This window comes from Bos javanicus, chromosome 29 (genome assembly GCF_032452875.1).
Source record: "Bos javanicus breed banteng chromosome 29, ARS-OSU_banteng_1.0, whole genome shotgun sequence".
NCBI lineage: Eukaryota > Metazoa > Chordata > Mammalia > Artiodactyla > Bovidae > Bos > Bos javanicus.
In genome coordinates, this window is record NC_083896.1 from 32841077 (window position 1) to 32863223 (window position 22147).

The window sequence follows — 22147 nt, forward strand, 5'->3', positions numbered from 1 at the left end:
ATTCAACATCCATTTATGATATTAAAAAAAAAAACTCTCAACAAAGCCAAGTACAGAGCAAATATATCTCAACATAATAAAAGCTATATCTGACACAGCCACAGATAACATGCTCAACAATGAAAAGATAAAAACTTTTCCCCTAGGATCAGGAAAAAGACAACAATGCTCATCTTGCCCCATCTTTTCAACACAGTTGAAAGTCCTAGCCAGAGCAATTAGGCAAGGGAAAGAAACAAAAGGCACCCAAACTGGAAAGTGATAGTTTTACAATCACTATTTACAGATGACATGATATTATTATATAAAAAAATCCTAAAGACTACACACACACACACACACACACACAACTGTTAGAATAAAGTTGGCAAAGCTTCATGATGCAAAAATCACTATACAAAAATCAGTTCCACTTCTATAAGCTAACAGTGAACTAACAGAGAAATTAAAACAATTTCATTTACAACTGAGATTCAATAAATTGAATAAAAAGAATACCCAGGAATTTACTTAACAAAGGAGGCAAAAGACATGAACACTGAAAATTGTAAGACATGGGTGAAAAAAAAGTAAAAAAGACACAAGCAAAAGAAAGATGCCCATGGATCGGGAGAATTATGCTAAAATGCTTACTCTATTCAAAGCAATCTTTAGATCTACTGCAATCCTTACCACAGGCATTTTTCACAAAAATAAAAGTTTTAAAATTTGTATGGAACCACAAAAGACATGGAAGAGTCAAAGCAACCTTGAGAAAGAAGGACAAAGCTGGAAGCATCACGCTTCCTGATTTCAAACTATATTACAAAGCTACAGTAGTCAAAACAGTATGATATTGACATAAAAAGAGACACAAAGATGAATGGAAAAATATAAAAAGCCCAGAAATCAATCCATTTGTATACTGCCAATAAAATACAACAAAGAAGCCAAGAGTACAGAATGGAAAAAGGACAGTGTCTTCACAAATGGTGTCAGGAAAACTGGACAGTCACATGCAAAAGAACAAAACTGAACCACTATCTTATAACACACACAAAAACGAACTCAAAAGGATTAAAGACTGGAACATAATATGTGAAGCCATTAAACTCCTAAGAAAAGACATAGTAACAGGCTCCTTGACATCAGTCCTGGAGAAGATTTCTTGCATTTGACAACAAAAGCAAAAGCAAGAGAAACAAAAATAAACAAGTGAGACCACATCAGACTCAAAGCTTCTGCACAGTGAAGGAGGCCATCGACCAAATGGAAAGGTAACCCATAACATGGGAGAAAATTCGTACAAATCATCTATCTGTTAAGAGATTAATACTCAAAATATAAAAGGACTCACTTAACAGCAAAAAAAAAGAAACCCAATTAGAAAAATGGGCAGAGGCTCTGAATAGACATTTTTCCAGAGAAGACTTACAAACAGCTAACCTGTACATGGAAGGGCCCTTAACATCACTAACCATCAGGGAAATGCAAATCAAAACCACAACAGGTTATCACTTCCTACCTGTTAGAACAGTTACTATCAAAAAGATAAAGAAACATGCATCAGCCAGGATGTGGAGAAAAGAGAAAACAGTACCTTTGTGCCCTTGTAGTATAAATACAAACTGGTGCTGCCACTTCAGAAAACATTATGGAGATTCCACACAAAATGAAAACTGGAACTACCATGTAATTCGGCAATTCCACTTCTGGGTATTTATCTTAAGAGAATGAACAGCCTAATTTGAAAAAGTATCTCCATATCTTTGTTCATTGCAGAATTCTTCACATTAGCCAAAAACTGGAAGCAACCTAAGTATTCACTGGTTGATGAATGGATAAAGAAAACGTGGTATATATAAAACAAAGGAATGTTATTCAGCCATAAAAAGAAAGAAATCTTACCATTTACAACAATATGAATGGACTTTGAGGGCATTATGCTAAGTGAAATAAGTGAAAAAGAGAAAGACTAATACCATATGATTTTACTTATATGTGGAGGCTTTAAAAATATATAATTAATTTAACTGAACCAAAGATACAGAGAACAGATTGGTGGCTGTAAAGGTAGGTAAGCAAAATGGATTCAGGTAGTCAAAGAGTTCAAACTTCCAGCTATTTAAATAAGTAAGTCCTGGGATATAAAGTACAGTGTGGTTACTATAGTAAAACACAAAATTTACAGTATCGTGTATTTGAAAGTTGCTAAATGAGTAAATCTTAAAAGTTCTCATCACAAGAAAAAAAATCTGCAGCTATGTATTGGTAATGGATGTTAACTAGACTCATGGTGAACATTTCACAATATACCCATATACAGAAACATTATATTGTATAGTATACCTGAAACTAATTCATAATATAGCAATTATATCTCAATTTAAAAATGATTATTTATACAATTTTTAGCAATTCAGAAATCTCTGATTTTCTTTTAGATATGTATTAAAAAACTAATATTCTGGCCATACAACACAAATCAATAAAAGTTCAATACTTACACCCTTTTATTTCTAAAGTTACTAAAACATTAAATACATGAAATTGTTTTGGAGAAACATTTATAAGGGTTTCTCTTAATAATAAACTTTATTCTCAACATAATATTTAATACAGACTATTATTGAAAGAGAAAAAGGTTCCCAACTTTCTTTACTCTTATGTCCTCATTAAAATTAGTATAACTTTCTAGATAGAGTGTAGCAAAATAGCAGTTCAAATCTCATTTATATCCTTTTCATCATTCACTGTACGCTTTTTGCAACCATGCAATGTACTATTTATTGAGTATAATCATTTTTAAAGAAAACATAAAATTGTAGCACCTGCCTTCAAGAAGTTTACACATAAAAAAATTAGAGTACCAATGTAAAAATAAAAGATGCTAAAAACATATGATACAAACAGTAATTTCCATAGACAAACCAATGGGAACTCCAGGAAACAGAATTCAATCACTTTCCATGTATATAGCATATGACATTTTAATACAGAGTAAATGAACCACCACATAACAAATATCACCTTTCTTCCCATTCAATAAACTCAATGTAGATTTACTGCAGGCTATCAAAATACAGGAGAAAACTGTGAAAGAGTTTTACATGGACAAAAGAATTTATTGAATAGCCTTTCAATGGCATGCTGGCACCTCCAGGGATTACTTCATTCAATAGGGAGGTGTGTGGGGCCTGTCTGTTTTGACTAGACTATTTCACATCTCTTAGAGCAGAAATTTGCAACGTAACATATCACCTGCAATGACAAATGAACATTTGCATTCAATTTGGATAAGAATCCCTAACTTTTAACTTTAATTAAATAAAATGTTATTCTCCACAAAACAAATTTCATTGTTCTTATTGATGGATATGAATTACAAAAAGTTATAAAAGATTAAATGGATAACACAAACTTCTGTGGAAAAACTACACTGCAAAGGAATTTTCCACCTATTAACAAGCAAAAACTGCTTTTCCAGTATCTCAGTGAATGTAAACTCCATTCTTCAGGTTGATCAGTCAAAAAACTTGAAGTCATCCTTGACATCTCTTTATCTCACTCTCTATGTTCATTCATTAGTTTAAAAAAAAACAACAGTTGGCTTTATCTGTGAAACTATTGGTACATCCAGAGTCTAGCCATTTTTTTACATCTACCATCCTGGTTCAAGCTACCATCATTGTCCATCTACTATAACAATCTTCCAACTGGTCTCCTATCTCCTCCTCCTGTGCCTCCTTCTTTAGCCTACTCACAGCGATGAGAGATTTCCTATAAAATTTTAAGCCAGATCATGTCACTTCTTGGCTAAAAATCCTCTAACGGTTTCCCAGCTTACTCAGCATAAAAAACCAAAGTCCTCATATAATGGACTGCAAGAAACCACTTCTCTGATCTCATCTTTTCCCAGTTCAGTTTCGGCCACATCCTACTCGTGTTTCTTCCAACTTGCTTTTTAATTCTATGCCACAGCCTTTAACTTGTTCTTCCACTGCCTAAAATGATCTATTCCCAGGTAAACACACTCCCTCACACCCCTCAGGTGTCTGCTCCAACCTTAGTTCCCTAGAGGCCATCTTGCCATCCTGTATAGCGAGCAACCCTTCTTCACACTGCATTCCACCACTCTGCATTATTTCTACAATGGCATGTACCACCACATGACATACTATACATTTAATTATTTGCTACCTCTCCTACCTCGTTAAAATATAAGCTCCACAAAGGCAGGAAATGTGCGTGTTTTATTCACAGCTCTGCCCGAGAGTCTAGAATAGTGCCTTGAATAGATTATTTGCTCAACAGGTATTTCCTGAATAAATGAGTAAAGCGAGAGCAAAAAATTTTGTTTCTGTGAGTAATGCTTCCCCTGTTCCTTTTCTTTATGAAGTAAGATAATTTACCATTGCACTAAGTGTTTCCTCCCAGTCAGGCCGCTCTCGAGGGTGAACGTTTCTGTGTAGTTCTGGAACAAAATCATCCTCTTCAGAATGTACTGAGGACTTCATCTTCCTAGAGACCAAAACATGAAAGACTCTGATAAGAATTCCCATTTCTAACAAAGCCTTCCAATGACTACAATCCAATGTCTAGACCTGGACATTTCCAATCCAAAGGAAAAAGAAGAGAGAACAACACTTTCTTTAAATTGTGGGAACAAGCTTTACCAACTTGCTTTTTCCCTCATTAAAAAACTATTTGATTCTGACACACACTCATTTTATATTTTTTGAGATTCTTGTTCATAACAAAAAAAACTATACTTGATAGTATAAAAGTTCCACAGAGAAGTCTAAGAGACACATTTCTTGAGAAGTGACCTTAGGGACTGCTTACTCACAAGCGTATCTTTTCTTGATCTCTGTAGTAAACCCCAAGCAGCAATACAACTCTGCTTTTCTCTTTCTTTCCCCACAGTCTTTGTTTCTGTTTATTTCTGGTTTTAGTCTATTTACGTCTGCTCGTGAAAGGATGTGTTTAAATTCTACTGAAGAGAAGAACATCTCTGAGACATACCTGAAGCAGTCAGTTTGGTGTTCTAAGTTGTAAAACTGAAGCTACAAGGTGGCTACGTGTCTGTAAGTGATAGAAGTTAGTATCCGTCATCACAGGGAGTAATATACTTTCCTACCTTCAGAGCATATTAATAAATTAGATTGTAAAGCCCCTTAAAATATTAAAGCTCTGTTCCGGCTGGTTTATATGGTCTATTAAGTGCTTACATAAATCTAATATTCCCAGAATTCCCAGAAAATAAAGAAACTGAACTTCTAACACTAACAGTGAACTAAACTGAACACTAAACTTCTAACACCAAACCGAACTCCCAACACTGAAAACAGAACAGAGGTTTATTAAAGGCAGAGTTTTGGTGATTTCCAAACGAAAATGCCTGATAAAATTCTTAGTACGTACAATTTTATCATGCAAAAATAAAAAAAAAGTATCAATAGGTATACAGTGAAAGATCTTCCTCCCTTCCCTGTCTCCAGTCTGCCCATTAAATTCCCCACTTTATATGCTCTCTTAGACTTTATATAGATATATATATATTCATCGGAGGAGGCAATGGCACCCTACTCCAGTACTCTTGCCTGGAAAATCCCATGGACGGAGGAGCCTGGTAGGCTGCAGTCCATGGGGTCGCTAAGAGTCGGACACGACTGAGCAACTTCACTTTCACTTTTCACTTTCCTGCATTGGAGAAGGAAATGGCAACCTACTCCAGTGTTCTTGCCTGGAGAATCCCAGGGATGGGGGAGCCTGGTGGCTGCCGTCTATGGGGTCACACAGAGTCGCACACGACTGAAGTGACTTAGCAGCTTAGCAGCAGCATATATATTCATATACCTAATTTTTCATATTAAAGAATATATCCACAAAAAGCAAAGTATAAAAGCAATGTATAAATATGCTACTCTTTGTGTAAAAAATAGGAGAATAACTTTATTCCTTCATCTCCACCCGACTCTTTACACCTGGGTCTCGCGCATTGCAGGGTTCTCACATTGCAGGCAGATTCTTTACCATGTGAGCCAGCAGGGAAGTCCCCAGAATACTGGAATGGGTAGCCATTCCCTTCTCCAGGGAATCTTCCTGACCCAGGGATCAAACCATGGTCTCCCCATTGCAGGGAGAGTATTTACTGTCTGAGTCACCAGGGAAGCCCATGTTGTTCAGTAGCCAAGCTGTGCCCAACTCTTCACAACCCCATGGACTGCAATACTTTTTACATAAAAAGTATCATGTTTTACACTGTTGTGTAGTTTTCTAATATTTTCTGAAGGACTTTCCATATCAGTATATAAAGAGCTTCTTTGCTATTTTTACAACTGTGCAATCAATATTCCACTGTGGAATATCATAGATATTCCATAGTGTAACTCATCCATTACTAGTGAATTCTTCAATTATTTCCAATCTTTCACTATTACAAACTATACTACAAGTTTATAAGATACCAAGATATGTTCAGCATATATGAAAGGCAAATACTCAATGATGAAAAAAATCCCTTTTATAAAGTAGCCCATTTTTCTGTTGGATTTTTGGTCTTTTTCTTATCTCTTTTTAAATTCTTTAAAGAGGTTAGTTCTTCATTTGTAATACGAATTCCAAGTATTTTTAACAGGCTGTCATTTGTCCTTGCTTATTTTGTTTTCTATAATGCAGATGTTTTATATTTTATGTAGCTGAATTTCACAACCCTTTCTGAGTTTTGCATTTTAAGTCATTTCAAAATGCCATCCCTGATCCAAAACCTATTTTTTTTTAATTTTCCCATGTTTTCTTTTGAATTTTTCGTGGTTTCATTTAATACATTATACCTTCTTCAATCATTTGGAAATTATCCTTGGTATGAGGCAGGTCTCCAATTTTCCTTATTTTTCACAGCTGCATATTCCGTTTTCCCCCAAAGAATTCATTGAATAGTACATAATGTTCCCGTTGGCTTTGGAGAAGCCATCTTTACCGTATCTTCCTATGTATTAGGGTGGATTCCCAGGCTTCCCATTTCACCCCCTTATGCCCTCTACTCATGCCAGTACCACAAGGTTTTAATCACTGAGACTCCATACTATAACATCTGGTTGCACTAATCCTCTTCCTAGCCTTGCTTTTTTCTTCTCCCCAAAGTTTCTTGACTCAATTACTTAGTCAAGGTCAACTTATTTCAAAACCAATTTACCTAGGTTTTTAAAAAAGCATTCTTATTATCACATTAATTTTATAATAAACTAACATCTTTATGATGTTGACTATCTTGTTATGAACAAGGTATATATCTTTTCTTTTGTTCCAAACTTCTATGTTCTTCAGCAATATTTTAAATTTTCTTCACATAGGTCTTGGAGTTCCTTAGTAAGTTTATTTCTGAGCATTTCATCTTTGTTGTTGCTCTTAAAAATGGCACCTTTTCTTCCATTATGTCTTCTAACTGGTTACTGTCGGATATACTGTTAGTAGCCCTGTTTTGCAAATGGGAAAACTGAAATGTATTAACACATCTCAGGCATTCCAGATGTGATGGACCGCTTTCTACTAGAAGATCCCACCTCCCAGCCTGAAGAGGACACTGAAACAAGCAATTCTCACCTCTGGAGACCCGCTGGACTGGCTGACAGACACCAAGATTCGGCCTCACTGTATGCTCCCCTCAGAAGCTTTCCCTCAAAAGCCGTGAAAAAAACTACCAGTGAACTTCCCATTCAAGACTGCACATATGTTGAGAAATAGAGCTTTCCTTCTCCAAGTCTCTGAAAAGGCAGTAAGCCAAATAAAAGGAAAATAAATCCTTAAAAGATTAACATTGGGTGGGATCAGCAGGCCAGAAATCTTCAACTTCTGGAAGGCAAAGAAGCAAATGGGATCACACTGACTGGTAAACCAGTGGAGGATAACAGAGGCTCAAGGAGGCTATACTCCCACTTCTCCCCACCACAACAGAGGTACTTGCCCCCAAGGAATTAATAAAAACTGGAAAATTACTCTGTAAATAAATTTAACAATCAATTAGAGGGACTAGGGCTATTAACAAGGGTGTGTTCACCTAAGAAAAGAAAAGCAGAAGCTATAGCATCATGGGACCACTGGAGAAAATCCGAAGGGGGAAGAGACAGAGAAGGGCAATGTTGACCCGAGCAGTAAAAAGCTGCGGTTCTTTCAGTCAGAACAAACAGAACATGCATACGTAGCGAACAAAGCTGCAAAGCTAAAGCAGAAAAGACAATAACCTAAATAATTATAAAATATTAAGTCCATGATACATAAGAACAAGAACACATAAAAATTACTTCACTCAAACTGAATGTGAAAGATTAAAGAAAAAGATGAAATTAATGGCTTAAAGAACAAGTATAAGAAATACTTCAAATCACAAAATCAAAATGTGAAGATAAATCGGTCACCTGATGCAAAGAGCTGACTCATTGGAAAAGACCCTGATGCTGGGAAAGATGGAAGGCAGGAGGAGAAGGGGACAACAGGGGATGAAATGGCTGGATGGCATCACCGACTCAATGGACATGAGTTTGAGCAAACTCAGGGAGATGGTGAAGGACAGGGAAGCCTGGTGTGCTTCAGTCCACGGGGTCACAAACAGACATGACTTAGCAACTGAAAAACAACAATGACAGATACATCATGAAAGAAACACTAAGGAGATCAAATATGCAATAAATAGATTCCATGAGGAGAAAATTATTACTGATAAAAGAGGTAATAATTAAATTAATAATAAAATTCTTAAAATCTTTCCTAATACGAAGACTTAAAAAAAGTCTCAGTCAAAGTCACTGAGGTCCAATTGAAGATTTGATGACAAAATACACATAACTAAGAATAAAAAGAAAATTTTACAAGCATTCAGAAAGAATAAGTTACCTACAAAGGAAAAGAAAAGATGAATAAAAATAGCAGTGACTACAGACAAGAAATCAGAGTATATCACTCAAAGAACTTGTCTGAACAAAAGATTCAAGAAAATATCAACTAAATAACAAATGGACCAGAACAGATACTTTAAGACGGAATATGATTAAAAAGGAGAGGAAACAATGACACATATAACTAAATCTGACTGAATGGCAAAAAATAGTAAAATCATTTCAGTAAAACACTGGGCTTGGGGGTGGGGACAGAATTTGTCGTACCGTCGCTAAGTCATGTCTGACTCTTCACGGCCCTGTGGACTATAGCCCAACAGGCTGCTCTGTCCATGGGATTTCCCAGGCAAGAATACTGGAGTGGGTTGCCATTCCCTTCTTCAGGAGATCTTCCCGACCCAGGGATTGAACCTGCGTTGCCTGCATTGAGGGAGGAAGGATTCTTTACTACTGAGCCACCAGGTAAGCAGGGGCAAAATGGTGATAAACAAAAGCCTCATGGGGGATTAGGAGGCTGAGAAGCACTCTAAAGACCTTATCTTAAAAGGAAGGGAAACAGGGAAGAAAAGAGAGAGCCAAGATGAGGGGAAACAGCACATGTGAGTTAAAGAAACTGATTTGAAAATATGAGAGTGTGGAAAGGAAGCTAATCACTAATGGAAAGTAAAAGTATAATAGGCGACTTCTAAAATTAACTATCTAGAAAGGCTTTGCTTGTTCTGATTGCAGTCTTCCCAGGTTTGTCACTTTACATATATATTTTAAAAGATATTGACTGTATTACATTTATAAACAGAGCTTTAAGTGTTTCAAGGAATTTTAATTACTGTTTGAACATGCAATTAACTGTTTAGGGGGGCTTAATGCTTAAGCTGAATCCAAAACTTAAGGAGAAATAAGATTAAAAAATTTTAACTTTAAATACACAACTTAATAACCAGGAACTCTGATATAGTTTTATAATTTTCTGTGCTCTCAGGCCCTTCTTATACATAAAAACAAACAAACAAACAAAAAAAACCTCATACAGACAGACGTAAGAAAGGCTCACCCTGGATTCCATCCCAAAGAGTTTAATTAGTGAAATACCAAGAAAGTCTTGTACTGGCATGCTTCATGGTTAAGACAGACTCATTTCACACATTAACAAAGACAGCCTAATGGCTAGACTCCAACACTGAACAAAATTTTCTGAGATTAAGCTATGTTCATACCTGACTCTGATTACCATTAAATTTACTATTTATGTGACACTGATGAGATGACTTTGAGTGAATGTTACATTTCATATTCAAAGAATATTTCAGGGAGTAAACTATACTCCAGATCACACACCCAAAGTTACAGAGTAATAGAAATATCTTTTTTGTTTTTTGGCAAAATACTTTTTTTTTTTTTTTGGTATTGTACATAACAGATTATTAAGGGTGTGATGACTATGAAAAGTCACAGAGTTTAAAATAGGCCTGGGTGTGATACTGATATATATGTCAATGATAAGCTGTTATTGTTACCTCTCTATCCTGGGATTCCTAAGATGAGAAATTCCTACAGAAGACAAAAGAACAGTAAGCATATTAAAAGCAAAGAATTGTGAGTTTCCAGAGGAATTCAGCCATTAAAATAGCCATCCTAGATCTGAAAGAAGATCTAGATCAGAAAGATCTAGAAGAACTAACCTATTCCAAGCCCTTGTTACCTATTGGGACTGCTGCAAAATCTTTTAATTCAAAATCTTCTTTTACCTCATTTCAAATAAGGCAGAGAATGAATAAAGCAAACAACCAACCAACCAGTCAGATGCATGAACCATTTATTATTAGCTTTATGATGCTATAAACCAACACACACATTTCAAAAAAAATTAAAATATGTACGCCAAATTATCTAGCTTAACTAGAGTCAGAAGCTTCTCTTCTTAAAAACAACTTATAATGGAGATAAAAGTGAAGATCTGACTGAGATCTGTGCATCTGTAGTCTCTGATTTTTAAAGGTATACAAGTTCTAAAAATGTGGTTTAATTATACATACATATCATCTCTGTAAACGTTTCAAACTCTATGTCATTGTTTGTCATACATACTAGGCTATGTACCTACAATAACGTGATACTAGAGAACACTAATCAAGGTCATATGATAAACCTTCTGCCCTCAGATGCCAAAAAACTAGACCCTCTCACGATCGTGAGTCACTAATAATTCCCAGGTGTCCTCCAGGTCGTATCTTTAAAAGGTCACACTACTGTATGCACTGTTTCACTTTTATGTTGGCTGCATAACTGATATATCACCAGTGCTCAAAAATTCCTCAAAGAAGGAATTTCAGAACTGAGAAATAAGCTGTAGCTTCTTAAAGGTTGTTATTTACTAGAAAATAACATTTAGCAGCAGATATAAAAAAATTTTTTTTATAAAACTGAAGTCTTTTACTTTCAACATTAGTTACATTTATCTACACATACTGACAATATGGTTTATGTGGCTGTTTGAGCTACAATTTCCTCATCTGAAAATGGGAAATAACAATACCTACTTGTTAATTGGCTATACCCCAAAACAAAATTTTAAAAGTTTTTTAAAAATACAAGGAAAAAAAAAAAGAATGAACTTAAATCTAATTCTTAAGTTATTTGGAGAAAAAGAATAGCACACAATCTTCTGCCCTTTTTCTGAGTGTGTGCATGCATGGAAATTAATTAGACCGTAATCATAACAACAGTTTAGTTAATGCACATGAGCACAGGTTTTAAAAAAACAGGTAAAATTTTTCTATATTTTTTAACTGTTAAACTGATTTTACAAAAACAACTGTCCCAGACAACACTGAGTTGACCACAGCTTCTCTCAAGGTTACAGCTATAACTTCTACTATCCAACCCTCACCTTCGACACCCACACACATTTTTTCTGCAAGGCATCGCAGCTGGAACATCAGGGTGAACACTATGCAAGCACTCTGCTGCGCATTTCCTCATGTCTGACTGCTGAACAGGTGAGAAACACTACAGGAAACGTGGCCTTGCCTTGATCTCTGTCACCCTTATAAATAACATAAGATCAAATCTCAAAGACATACTTGTTTTGGGAGAGTCATGATGACAGATATGAAATAATATTGTCAACAGGACAAATGTCCTACGGTGTCATGGTTTCCTAAAACAATGCTCATGGTTTCCTAGAACCACCTAGCTCAGTTTCTTGGGGATGAAAATGTGGTCCCATGGTCCTAAGGAGAAGAAAAACTCAGGCCTACACAGATGAACTGTCAAAAGAAAACCCCAGACAGCCTCCTGTTGCCTCGCAAGTAAATGGAGGATCTTGGAACCAAGTCCATCATAACAAGGACCAGGCTGTCTCCTCCTCTGACAAACAGGATGAAATAACTTCCATGATTTTAACACTAGGCCAAACAGTTCTCACACAAATAAATACCTTATTCCCACTGACTGTTCATGACACACGGAGCATATTTAAAACTATGGAATATGTGATATGAAACATCAGCACACCTTGGGAGAGAAGTAGCTTAGGCCAGTAAGTGAGGCTAAAATAAAAACTATAGAGAGAATGAGAAAGTTGACGCAAAAAAGACTTTCACATGCTAATAAAATGTTCATTTTCATACTTGCATACTTTGAACACTGTGAATTATTCTTTAAAATTTAAAACATACTTCCTATTCATTTTAACCCACACTAAATTTGTTAATCAGTGGTTATCAAGAGTTCCTAACATTCAATGTGATACATGTGAAGTGTTAGTCATCTCTCAGTCATGTCCGACTTTGGCAACCTCATAGACTATAGCCCACCAGGCTCCTCAGTCCATGGAATTCTCCAGCCTATAATACTGAAGTGGGTAGCCATTCCCTTCTCCAGAGGATCTACCCAAGGTCAAAACCCAGATCTCCTGCATTAAAGGCAAATTCTTTACAGAATGAGCCACCAGGGAAGCCCCAATATTCAATCTCATCTGTCATTTAACCTAGACTTTAAAAGTAAAATCTGTGAATAAAGAAATCCTTTGAGAAAGGAAAAACTCTTTTTCGAACACTAAAGACAAGATCTGATGAAAATAATGATCCGGTCTCCTACCCAACTACCCATAGATAAAATTGTAAAAGGTGTTTTAATCGCCCATGTGGGTGGCAGTGATAATATGTAGTATAAACTTCTTCAAGGTTTTTTTTTATTATCTCCAAAAGAATTTATCTGTTACACCTGTTGAAAAGAAAAGCCAGAATAAGGCCTCCTAAAATCTGTAACAGCACAACAAAATTAATGCACAAATGATACTGTGTGTACAAGGGGGGTGAGACCTCTTTCTTCACTAACGCACTGAACTTGGAGAGCTGCTTAATCAAGTGGCCTTCCCAAACACTTCATTTATGAAGATACAATTAGAGATCAAACCAAGAGAGATTTGCTGGGGCAGGTGGGAGGAGGAGAACTATAAGGCGAGTGAAATATAAGGTCAGAGGCTTTGATCCATGAAATAATTAATCTGGACATAATTAAAATGTTTCATACACATGAATAAGGGAAAAAAAGCAACCACACACACACACACACACACACACAGAGGAACATATTCCAAGAAAAAAGAGCAAGAAAAATCTCTTAGATTCAGAACTAAGTCACTTCTGTTAGGTACAAATCAGATACAGGAACGGGTAATAGTTCATTATGAGTCTCCACCTGAAATTCCTGAAATGCTACTACAAAACCTGTCTAACACCTTCTCTTCCTGGTGTTCTAACAAGTCATTTAAAATGCCTTTTACAAGCTCAGGGCAAGTTGTGGAATGAAGAATGCTATATACACAACTAGAAACCCATCCTCTTCAGCTCCAAATCTTCCCCCAGAGAAAAAGAAATCTTACTGAAAAGAGGTTAAAACAAAGAGGATGGGAGGGTTGGGGAGCACAGATGAGGGAGGTGGAGAGAGGGACAAAGGTGAGACAGAGAGAAAGAACGGACTGTGAATTCCGTATTTACCTGAAATGCTCTTCCCCTTCTCCCTCTTCACTGCCAGTCACCTGGGTTATAACTTCCGAATCCAACCAGAACACGCTGTCATCACCCGATGTGCTACTCTCACTTTCGGTCTCCATCGTGTATTTTGGAAGTTTAAACCTCAAGGCATGGGCAAAAGCACAGCAGTGTCCAGGCTGTTCAGCGATACTGATGTACACACAGGTATGCGGCTGGGGCGCCAGTAATAACGTGATCATGCGGGGCCACAGGCTGTTACGTGCAAGGTTAATTACAGCTGAGGCAAAGACAGGAAGTCCCACGAAGCACCCTCAATGTGTCAGACTGCTACACCTGGGACTCCAGACCCCTCCCACTGCTTTAGGCTGCGTGACCTACATAACCAAACACACAACCCAAATGAAGGTGAGTTTTCCCAATTCCTATTCATTTAATAATTCTCCCTTCTCAAGCTTTCTAGCTATTAAGTTGACTTTTCTTACCTATATCCTTTTTCTACCTCAGACTTTATTATTTTTAAATTTTTATTAGATATAGTAGACCTGAAAAGGACTGTGAACCAATCCAACATAATTAAAATTTATACAATTTCACACAACAGTAGGATACAAATTCTGTTCACGTTCCCCTTAAGTTGAAGTACAGGGATTTACAATGTCATGTTAGTTTCAGGTGTATGCACAGTGATTCAGTTATACGTATGTGTGTGAGTGTGTGTGTCTGTGTATTCTTTTTCAAACTCTTTTCCCTTACAGGCTATTACAAAATTATTGAGAATAGTTCCCTGTGCTATACACTAGGTGTTTGTTGGTTATCTATTTTATATAGTAGGGTGTATATGTTAATCTCAACCTCCTAATTTATCCCTCCCCCTGTTTTTCTCCTTTGGTAACTATAAATTTATTTTCTAAGTCTGTGAGTCTACTTCAATTTTGTAAATAAGCCCATTTGTATTTCTTTTTTTAGATATAAGCAGTATCATACGACATTTGTCTCTAACTTCTTTCACTCAGTATGATCATCTCTAGCTCCATCCATGTTGCTGCAAATGGCATGACTGCTTTTAACTTAAGCTGAGTAATATTCCATTATATATGGGCACCACATCTTCTTTATCCATTCATCAGTCAATGGACATGATTGCTTCCATGTCTTGGCTACTGTAAATAGTGCTATGAACACTGGGGTGCATGTATCTTTTTTAATTACAGTTTTCTCCAGATATATGCCCAGGAGTGGCACTACAGGATCATATGGAAACTCTACTTGTAGTCTTTTAAGGAACTTCCATACTGTTCTCCATAATAGCTGTACCAATTTACAATCCCACCAACCAGGAAGACGATTCTTTTCTCTCCACACCCTTTCCAGCATTTATTATTTGTAGACTTTTTGATGATGGCCATTCTGACCAGAGTAAAGTGATACCTACCTCATTATACTTTTGATTTGCATTTCTCTAATAATTAATTAGTGATGTCAGGCATTTTTTCACAAGCCTGTTGGCCATCTACACGTCTTCTTTGCAGAAATGTCTAGTTAGGTCTTCTGCCCATTTTTTGATTGGGTTGTTTTTTTTTTAAATATTGAGCTGTATGAGCTACTTGTGTATTTTATAAATTAATCCTTTGTCAGTTGTATCATTTGCAAATATTTTCTCCCATTCTGTAGGTTGTCTTTTCATTTTGTTTACGATTTCCTCCACAAGAGGAGAAAACAAGAATATCAGAGACGTACAGTTTCCCTCCATAAAGGAGATAAAAACATACAATGGAGAAAAGACAGCCTCTTCAATAGGTAGTGCTGGTAAAACATTCTCTAACACAGTATACAAAAATAAGCTCAAAATGGATTAAGGACCTAAATGTAAGACTGGACACTATAAAACCTTTTAATAAAACACTTTCTGATATCTTTTAAAATTCACCTCCTAGAGTAATGGAAACAAAACAAACAAAAAAAACAAATGTGACCTAATTAAACGTCTAAATTTAATTTAGATTCTAAACTAAATTAATTTAATGTATTTAATAAATTATTAATTAATTAATTATTAATAAATTAATTTAATTCTGAATTAAAGTTCTATCTTAAGTTCTACTTAAGAAAGGTAAACATAAAATTAGAAAGGGCTCTGGACCCAGCACAAGGAGAGGGACAGTTACAGATCTCAGAGTTAAGGAGGATCACAATATATAGAGAAGATAAGCAAGGTCTAGGGACTTGCCCATCTTCATGCCTTCTAATATTACACCCATCTTTCCTTCCCCTCAATAATAACTGCCATATACACCTTTGCTCAGGTATCCAAAGTGGGACAGAACAGCCAGGCCTATCCATGGCTTTTTAAAGGAAAAAAAAGAAAGCAAGTATCATAAATTAAAAGATGCTGACAATTACAGAAATAGAAGCATGCAACATTCTTACACATAACTTAAAATGCAGACACATAGAGAAGCAGTAAAATGACTCTCTGGGACATGAGTGAAACCAGCAACAGCACAACTGCTACTTAGAAAACAGCCATGCTGGTACCAACCACCCAGGTGTGGGTGTCTGCCTTTTACCTACAAGCCTGGTTTTGCACTAAATCTGACCAGATAAAACTTTAAAAGGCATCTACGGGGATACCCTTGAACTTTCATATTTGAAAATACAGGAAATGAACCATCCAGCTGACTTTGTTTATAATGTACCTTTCCTTTCCACAAAATTACAATTCATATATGTGTTACTATTTTAATTTTGTTGCTCCAAAAACTATATAGTTTTAATATACTGACCATGTTGGTCATTCAAAAGAGACAGAGAGGAGACGGAATTAAATTTAACCCCTTCCTCATTTCATCCGCTGAAATAAATTTCCAATGGATCAAAGATTTAAATGTAAAGATAAAACCATAAAAGAAAATCATGGGAAATCCTTTGATTACTTCACTGTGAGGAAGTCCTTTCTAAATATAACTTTAAGAAGCCTTGAAATCACAGAAGACTGATACATTTTACTACATACAAATTTAAAAATCTTCCCTAACCAAAAAAAAAAGTCTTTAATTATGAATAAACTCAAATGTAATTAAGTAAAAATATGTGGAACATATCACAAAGGGTTAATTTCTTTTATATATATATATATATATATATATATATATATATATATATAAAAGGTGGCTATAAATCTTTAAAATCCAACAACCCAAAAGATAAACAGGCAAAAAGCATAAACAGAATAATAACAGAAAGACATGAAAGAATCATAAAAACATAATAAAACTTATTTACTTCACTCAATAAAAATGAAAAAAAAAAACACAATAAGATGCTTTTTTAATCTATCAGGCAAAGATTTTTTAAAGTTTTAACAAGCTGTTTGGAAGAAGTTGTGGGAAAATGAATATACACTGTTGGTGGGAATATATACTGGTATAACCTCTGTGCAGGGCAATTTGGCAAAATATCATGTGGTTTCATAGATCCTATTTATCTTTCCCTCTAATCATTTATTTTACTCTTTCACTCTCATGGTTCATTTACCTCCCTTCCTCAAGCGCTTTCAAACATGAAAAAGTATACTGTAAGCGGCATTTGCACACAGAATATCGTGGGCAGTCTGGCTAATGTAACAGCATCAGGAAGTCTCCTCTTCTAGTCCTGCTGTTACATCATATTCCCACCTCTCCACCCAGCATCCCCGCTGCAGGGAGAGCCTCCTCTCCTCCCAAGCTGACTTAAGCACCAAGCAGTGGTTCAAGACTTGTTTTCACAGTTCTGACTGTGCTATCAGAAGCTTTTAAAAAAAAAAAAATGTGCTTAAATTCAGAATCAACATGTGGTTGTTCTTCTTTGTTCTCTTCTCTGATAGCTTAGAAGTATCTAGTAAAAATCCAAGATAGAGGCAGGAAAGAAACCAAGCAGAGTGGGACCCGTGGCCACCAGAGGTTGAGAGGGCCATTCTTACAGACCATAGCGGAGATTTAACCCTTTTTCCTGATTGGTTTAAAAATCTGACGAGACTCCACTCCCATCGCAAGCTTTTCAGCGCACAAGTCCCTGACCTAAATCCCCAAAGTCGCTATCAGTACTTTAAGAACCAGCTGATTCTTCATCTTCTACCGACCAACAGGCAAAGAAGTTGCGGGAAAGAGAAGCTCCCAATTCCTGCAGGAAGGGGAAAACCATTCTTCGCAACAGTTTAAGAATCCCAAAGTAGAATGCATTTTTTTTCCAAGAGAAAAACAACTTAAAGATATAAATCCATTAAAATGTAGAATGAATACATAGAAGAATGATTGATAACAGATGACATTTGAACATTTTATATGGTACTTTTTACATTAGAGGAAAATCTTCAGTCACTGAAAATATCTTAGAAGGATTCTTGTTCCATTTTTCTAATACAATTCTTTGATACACATGTATACACTACAGTCAGACACACACTTCACATTTAGATTACATAATTTTCTGAAGAGCCATGTGGTGTATCTATTGTAGAGTCATAGCTGTGAAGCATTCTGTAGACAAGCTTTGTCTAATTGGCTAGAAAATGGAACATTTCATGTTAGAGAAGATTTTGCTTAGGAGAAACATGTATTTGGAGAGAGCACTAACTCTGAACTGTTCAAAAGAACTAAATGAAATTTCCAAAAAAAAAATGGCTACCTGAATATGTCATCACAAAAATATATTCATGAAAAAAGAGTTTCATTTCAAAAAGCTGATTATAAAACCTAGGGGGAAAAAACAGTTTTCAATAGAACTGGAAGTATCAATATTTTGAAGTCAGACAGAGACTCAAACTCAACCATGCTGTTTACAAATCGTGTGGTTTGGGGCAAGTAACTTAAATTGAGTCTCAGTTTGGTGATCTCTAAAAGAGTAATAACAACCCTGTAAGGTTAATGTATGTATTAGAAATAATGCATGTAATATAATTATCATATTGCGCAGTATAGATAAGACCCGGCCCAGAAATGACAGCCATCATTTTCATCATCGTCACTGAAGCCATAAAATGTTTTTGTCACTGTGATTATACAAACACTGAAGAGTAAGATATCTCAATCTGCAAACGTTTGGTTTAACTCGGTAATTTTTACCATTATTTAAAAGAGAGTAGTAATTTAACAAGTAAAAGGAAACCAAACTCAACTAAATTAAGAGGTTTTTTCTAATTACCTGAATCCCTTTTCTGAATGTGAAGAATGCAAAATAAAAAATCAGAACTAAAAGCTCATATTATTCCCTTATGCATTACAAAGTAAGTGCATATAAAATTAGATCTTAAGTCAATTCAGCATGATACTTTCAATCTTCTTAATAAGTGATATTAGGTGGAAATTTCACAAGTATATGAATAAGTTCTCTCAAAACTCAAGTGCAATGGTCTATCGTTTTAAATTAAGTTCTACATCTTTATCCAAATAAGCAAAGATTAAAGGCATACTTTCTGGTATTCAAGTTTTAAATATATACATATATAAAATGTTCATTATAAATGTAGAAAATTACTTTCAATAAATATAATCTCAGGCTACACTTTCACTGAATCACTACCTACCACCAGTTATTACACATTCTAGAATCATCTCATATAAATAATATTGGTTGAAGAAAAATACTTCAACGCGACAGGCTACTTTACTGGACTCCTCCAATGCAATTTTTAACCACTGTATTTGTTTGTAATCAGTAACTACAAAAAAATTTTTTTAATATGATTCCATTATAAGAAAAATCATATTTTCAATACACACACATATAGAAAAAAAGCTTGGCAATCTACACAACAAAAGACTGTGGGCAATTCTTACTTTCATCTTTAAATTTATCCACAATTTTCAGTTTTTAGTTTTAAATAAGTTAACTTCAGGAATTAAAAGATCTACTCTAGTTTCTTCTCTTGAATAGTTGAAGGCTAAGTTTCCATCTCAACATACCATATACATCAATGAATATAATGAAAAGATATAATGATAAAAACGACATTTGATGCCGTCTCAAGCAGTATTTGCAAAATAATAAAGCTGTCTTTAAGTGTCAATTCACAATCTTCAAGTTATATCACTATGCCTTTGCTGTGATAAGGAGAAACTGAACTAACTTGATGTTAGCTGAAACTCCAATACTTTGGCCACCTGATGTGAAGAGCTGACTCATTTGAAAAGACCCTGATGATGCTAAAGCTGAAACTCCAGTACTTTGGCCACCTCATGCGAAGAGTTGACTCATTGGAAAAGACTCTGATGCTGGGAGGGATTGGGGGCAGGAGGAAAAGGGGACGACAGAGGATGAGATGGCTGGATGGCATCACCGACTCGATGGACATGCGTTTGAGAGAACTCCGGGAGTTCGTAATGGACAGGGAGGCCTGACGTGCTGCAGTCCATGGGGTCGCAAAGAGTTGGACACGACTGAGCAACTGAACTGAACTGAACTGATGTTTACTTGGTGAAATGATACACAATTCATTAAGCTACCATTTCACTATTACAAGTAGCACTGAAGTGAAACACACAAAGCAACTGAAAACAGTACTGATTTTGAGTCTATGGTTTCCATTTTAGAAATAATGTTGGATTTTTTTTTAATTTAATGAAGACCAGATAACTCAAATTCCTTCGGTGCCACTTATTACCTGTATGAATATGGGCAATTTACTTCAGATCTCTGAAGCTCAATTTCCTCATCTGAACAGAATAAACATGCCCAATCATACTGCAATCAAAGTGATTAGATGAAACAGTATATAAAAGTACCCATGGAACACAACATTTGTAAATAAAAGATGCTTTTAAAATGTTTTATGAATCGAGGTTTAGGATCTAGAAGAAAATCCTAAACTCCTTAGAAGAGGAAACAAAATTTTCATAAGGGCTTGTTTAAAATTACTAAAATATCATTATCTCACTTGAAGAAATATCACAAATACCCAATCAGTGCACAAACCCTTTTTTTTTAAACACGGTTTGTTTGAATCAGGAAGTTCACACATGATATTTTAGCTAATACTTTAGTTAATAATCTCGAGATTTAAGGATTTCCTCTCCTCCTTTGTGTTACATATCTGTTGAAGAAATCAGGTCCTGTATGATCTCTAGCATTCCAGGCCTTGCTGATTCTATCTCTCCCAGTAGTGTTGTTCTACCAGTTTTTTGAGCTTTTATTTCCTTTACAGGCATTAATTCCTAAAGGCTATATTGACTGCTTTAGTCTCATGTTTTCTGCCTTATCTGCCAGCCTTCTAAAATAAACAGTAATCAAATAAACAGCAAAGTTGTAAAATGATAGAAAATGCTAAGACAAGAGTAAGCTAAGTGCCACAGATAATATATTCTTGCATGACTTCACCAGGCATAGTAGAGTAGCTCTCCAAGGTACAGCACATTAAAAGGCTTCAAGTGTTGTTTAACTTCTAACCTAGAAGGGCTCTTGCAATCTCTGCTATCAACTATGACATTCCACGTCCCTCCTACACAACCTGCCTAGGACAATGGCAATACCTGCACACATCTGAACAGTCTATGACTAATACCAAGATGTCTGCCACCAATTAGTTCCTACTATTTTAGAAGGCAGCATAAAAGCTGTGTGAACTATAAAATATTCTTAGAAGGACAGAAACATTAAAATCACTCCTATCTGAGCATGAAAAAGGAACAACTGATATTCTGGAATAAATTACCAATTACGTGAAAAGAGATGAAATGCAGGACTATCACATTCTAGTATATTAAGCCTAGTTCACCAGCTCTTAAACAATTGATATTAATTGGTTAGCAGGAATCAAGAGATCAAAGAAATATGTATAAGGCTGCAAAGCTGAAAAAATATGGACTCATGATAATACAGAGGAATAAACATTTAATAAACCTTCATGAGCTTGGAAATCCAACATGTTAGTATCAAGTAACATAGATTTGCCAAGGAGAACTAGACAATCTCCTCTCTACCCCCTTCCCCCACAAGAAAACACTGTTAACTATTTGGCCAGTGTTTCAGAATCTCCAAGTCAAAGAACTATTACAACAGTGAAAGATTCTACAAATAGCAAGCATATCCACAAACTCACAAGGCATCCTAAGTGAACAAATGGAAAAGACAATTCAGGATGCACTGACTTTTCTGCCAGCATCCAATAACACGCCAGTGATTATCACCCATTCTGTCATGTTCAACTACAAAATACAAAGAAGATACCATACCAGCAAAACAAAAACATAACCTTAGATCACTAAAGTGATTTACTATTTTCAAAGCACTCTGACATATTTCAAA

At 35.7% G+C, this 22147-nt stretch overlaps 1 protein-coding gene across 4 annotated transcripts in view; it reads right to left on the minus strand.

The window, feature by feature from the left end:
- Positions 1-22147, minus strand: part of ARHGAP32 (Rho GTPase activating protein 32) — a 203479-nt gene that overhangs the window by 115994 nt on the left and 65338 nt on the right. For 2 of the 4 annotated variants that reach the window (XM_061406432.1, XM_061406431.1), the window contains exons 1-2: positions 13874-15883; positions 4392-4500 (exon numbers count right to left, since the gene is read on the minus strand). In XM_061406432.1, the coding sequence (XP_061262416.1) occupies positions 4392-4500; positions 13874-14109 (345 nt within the window). In that variant the 5' untranslated portion in view covers positions 14110-15883. Of the gene's footprint in view, positions 1-4391; positions 4501-13873; positions 15884-22147 lie in introns of those variants that run through there. The other 2 variants (XM_061406428.1, XM_061406426.1) reach the window with 1 other exon arrangement.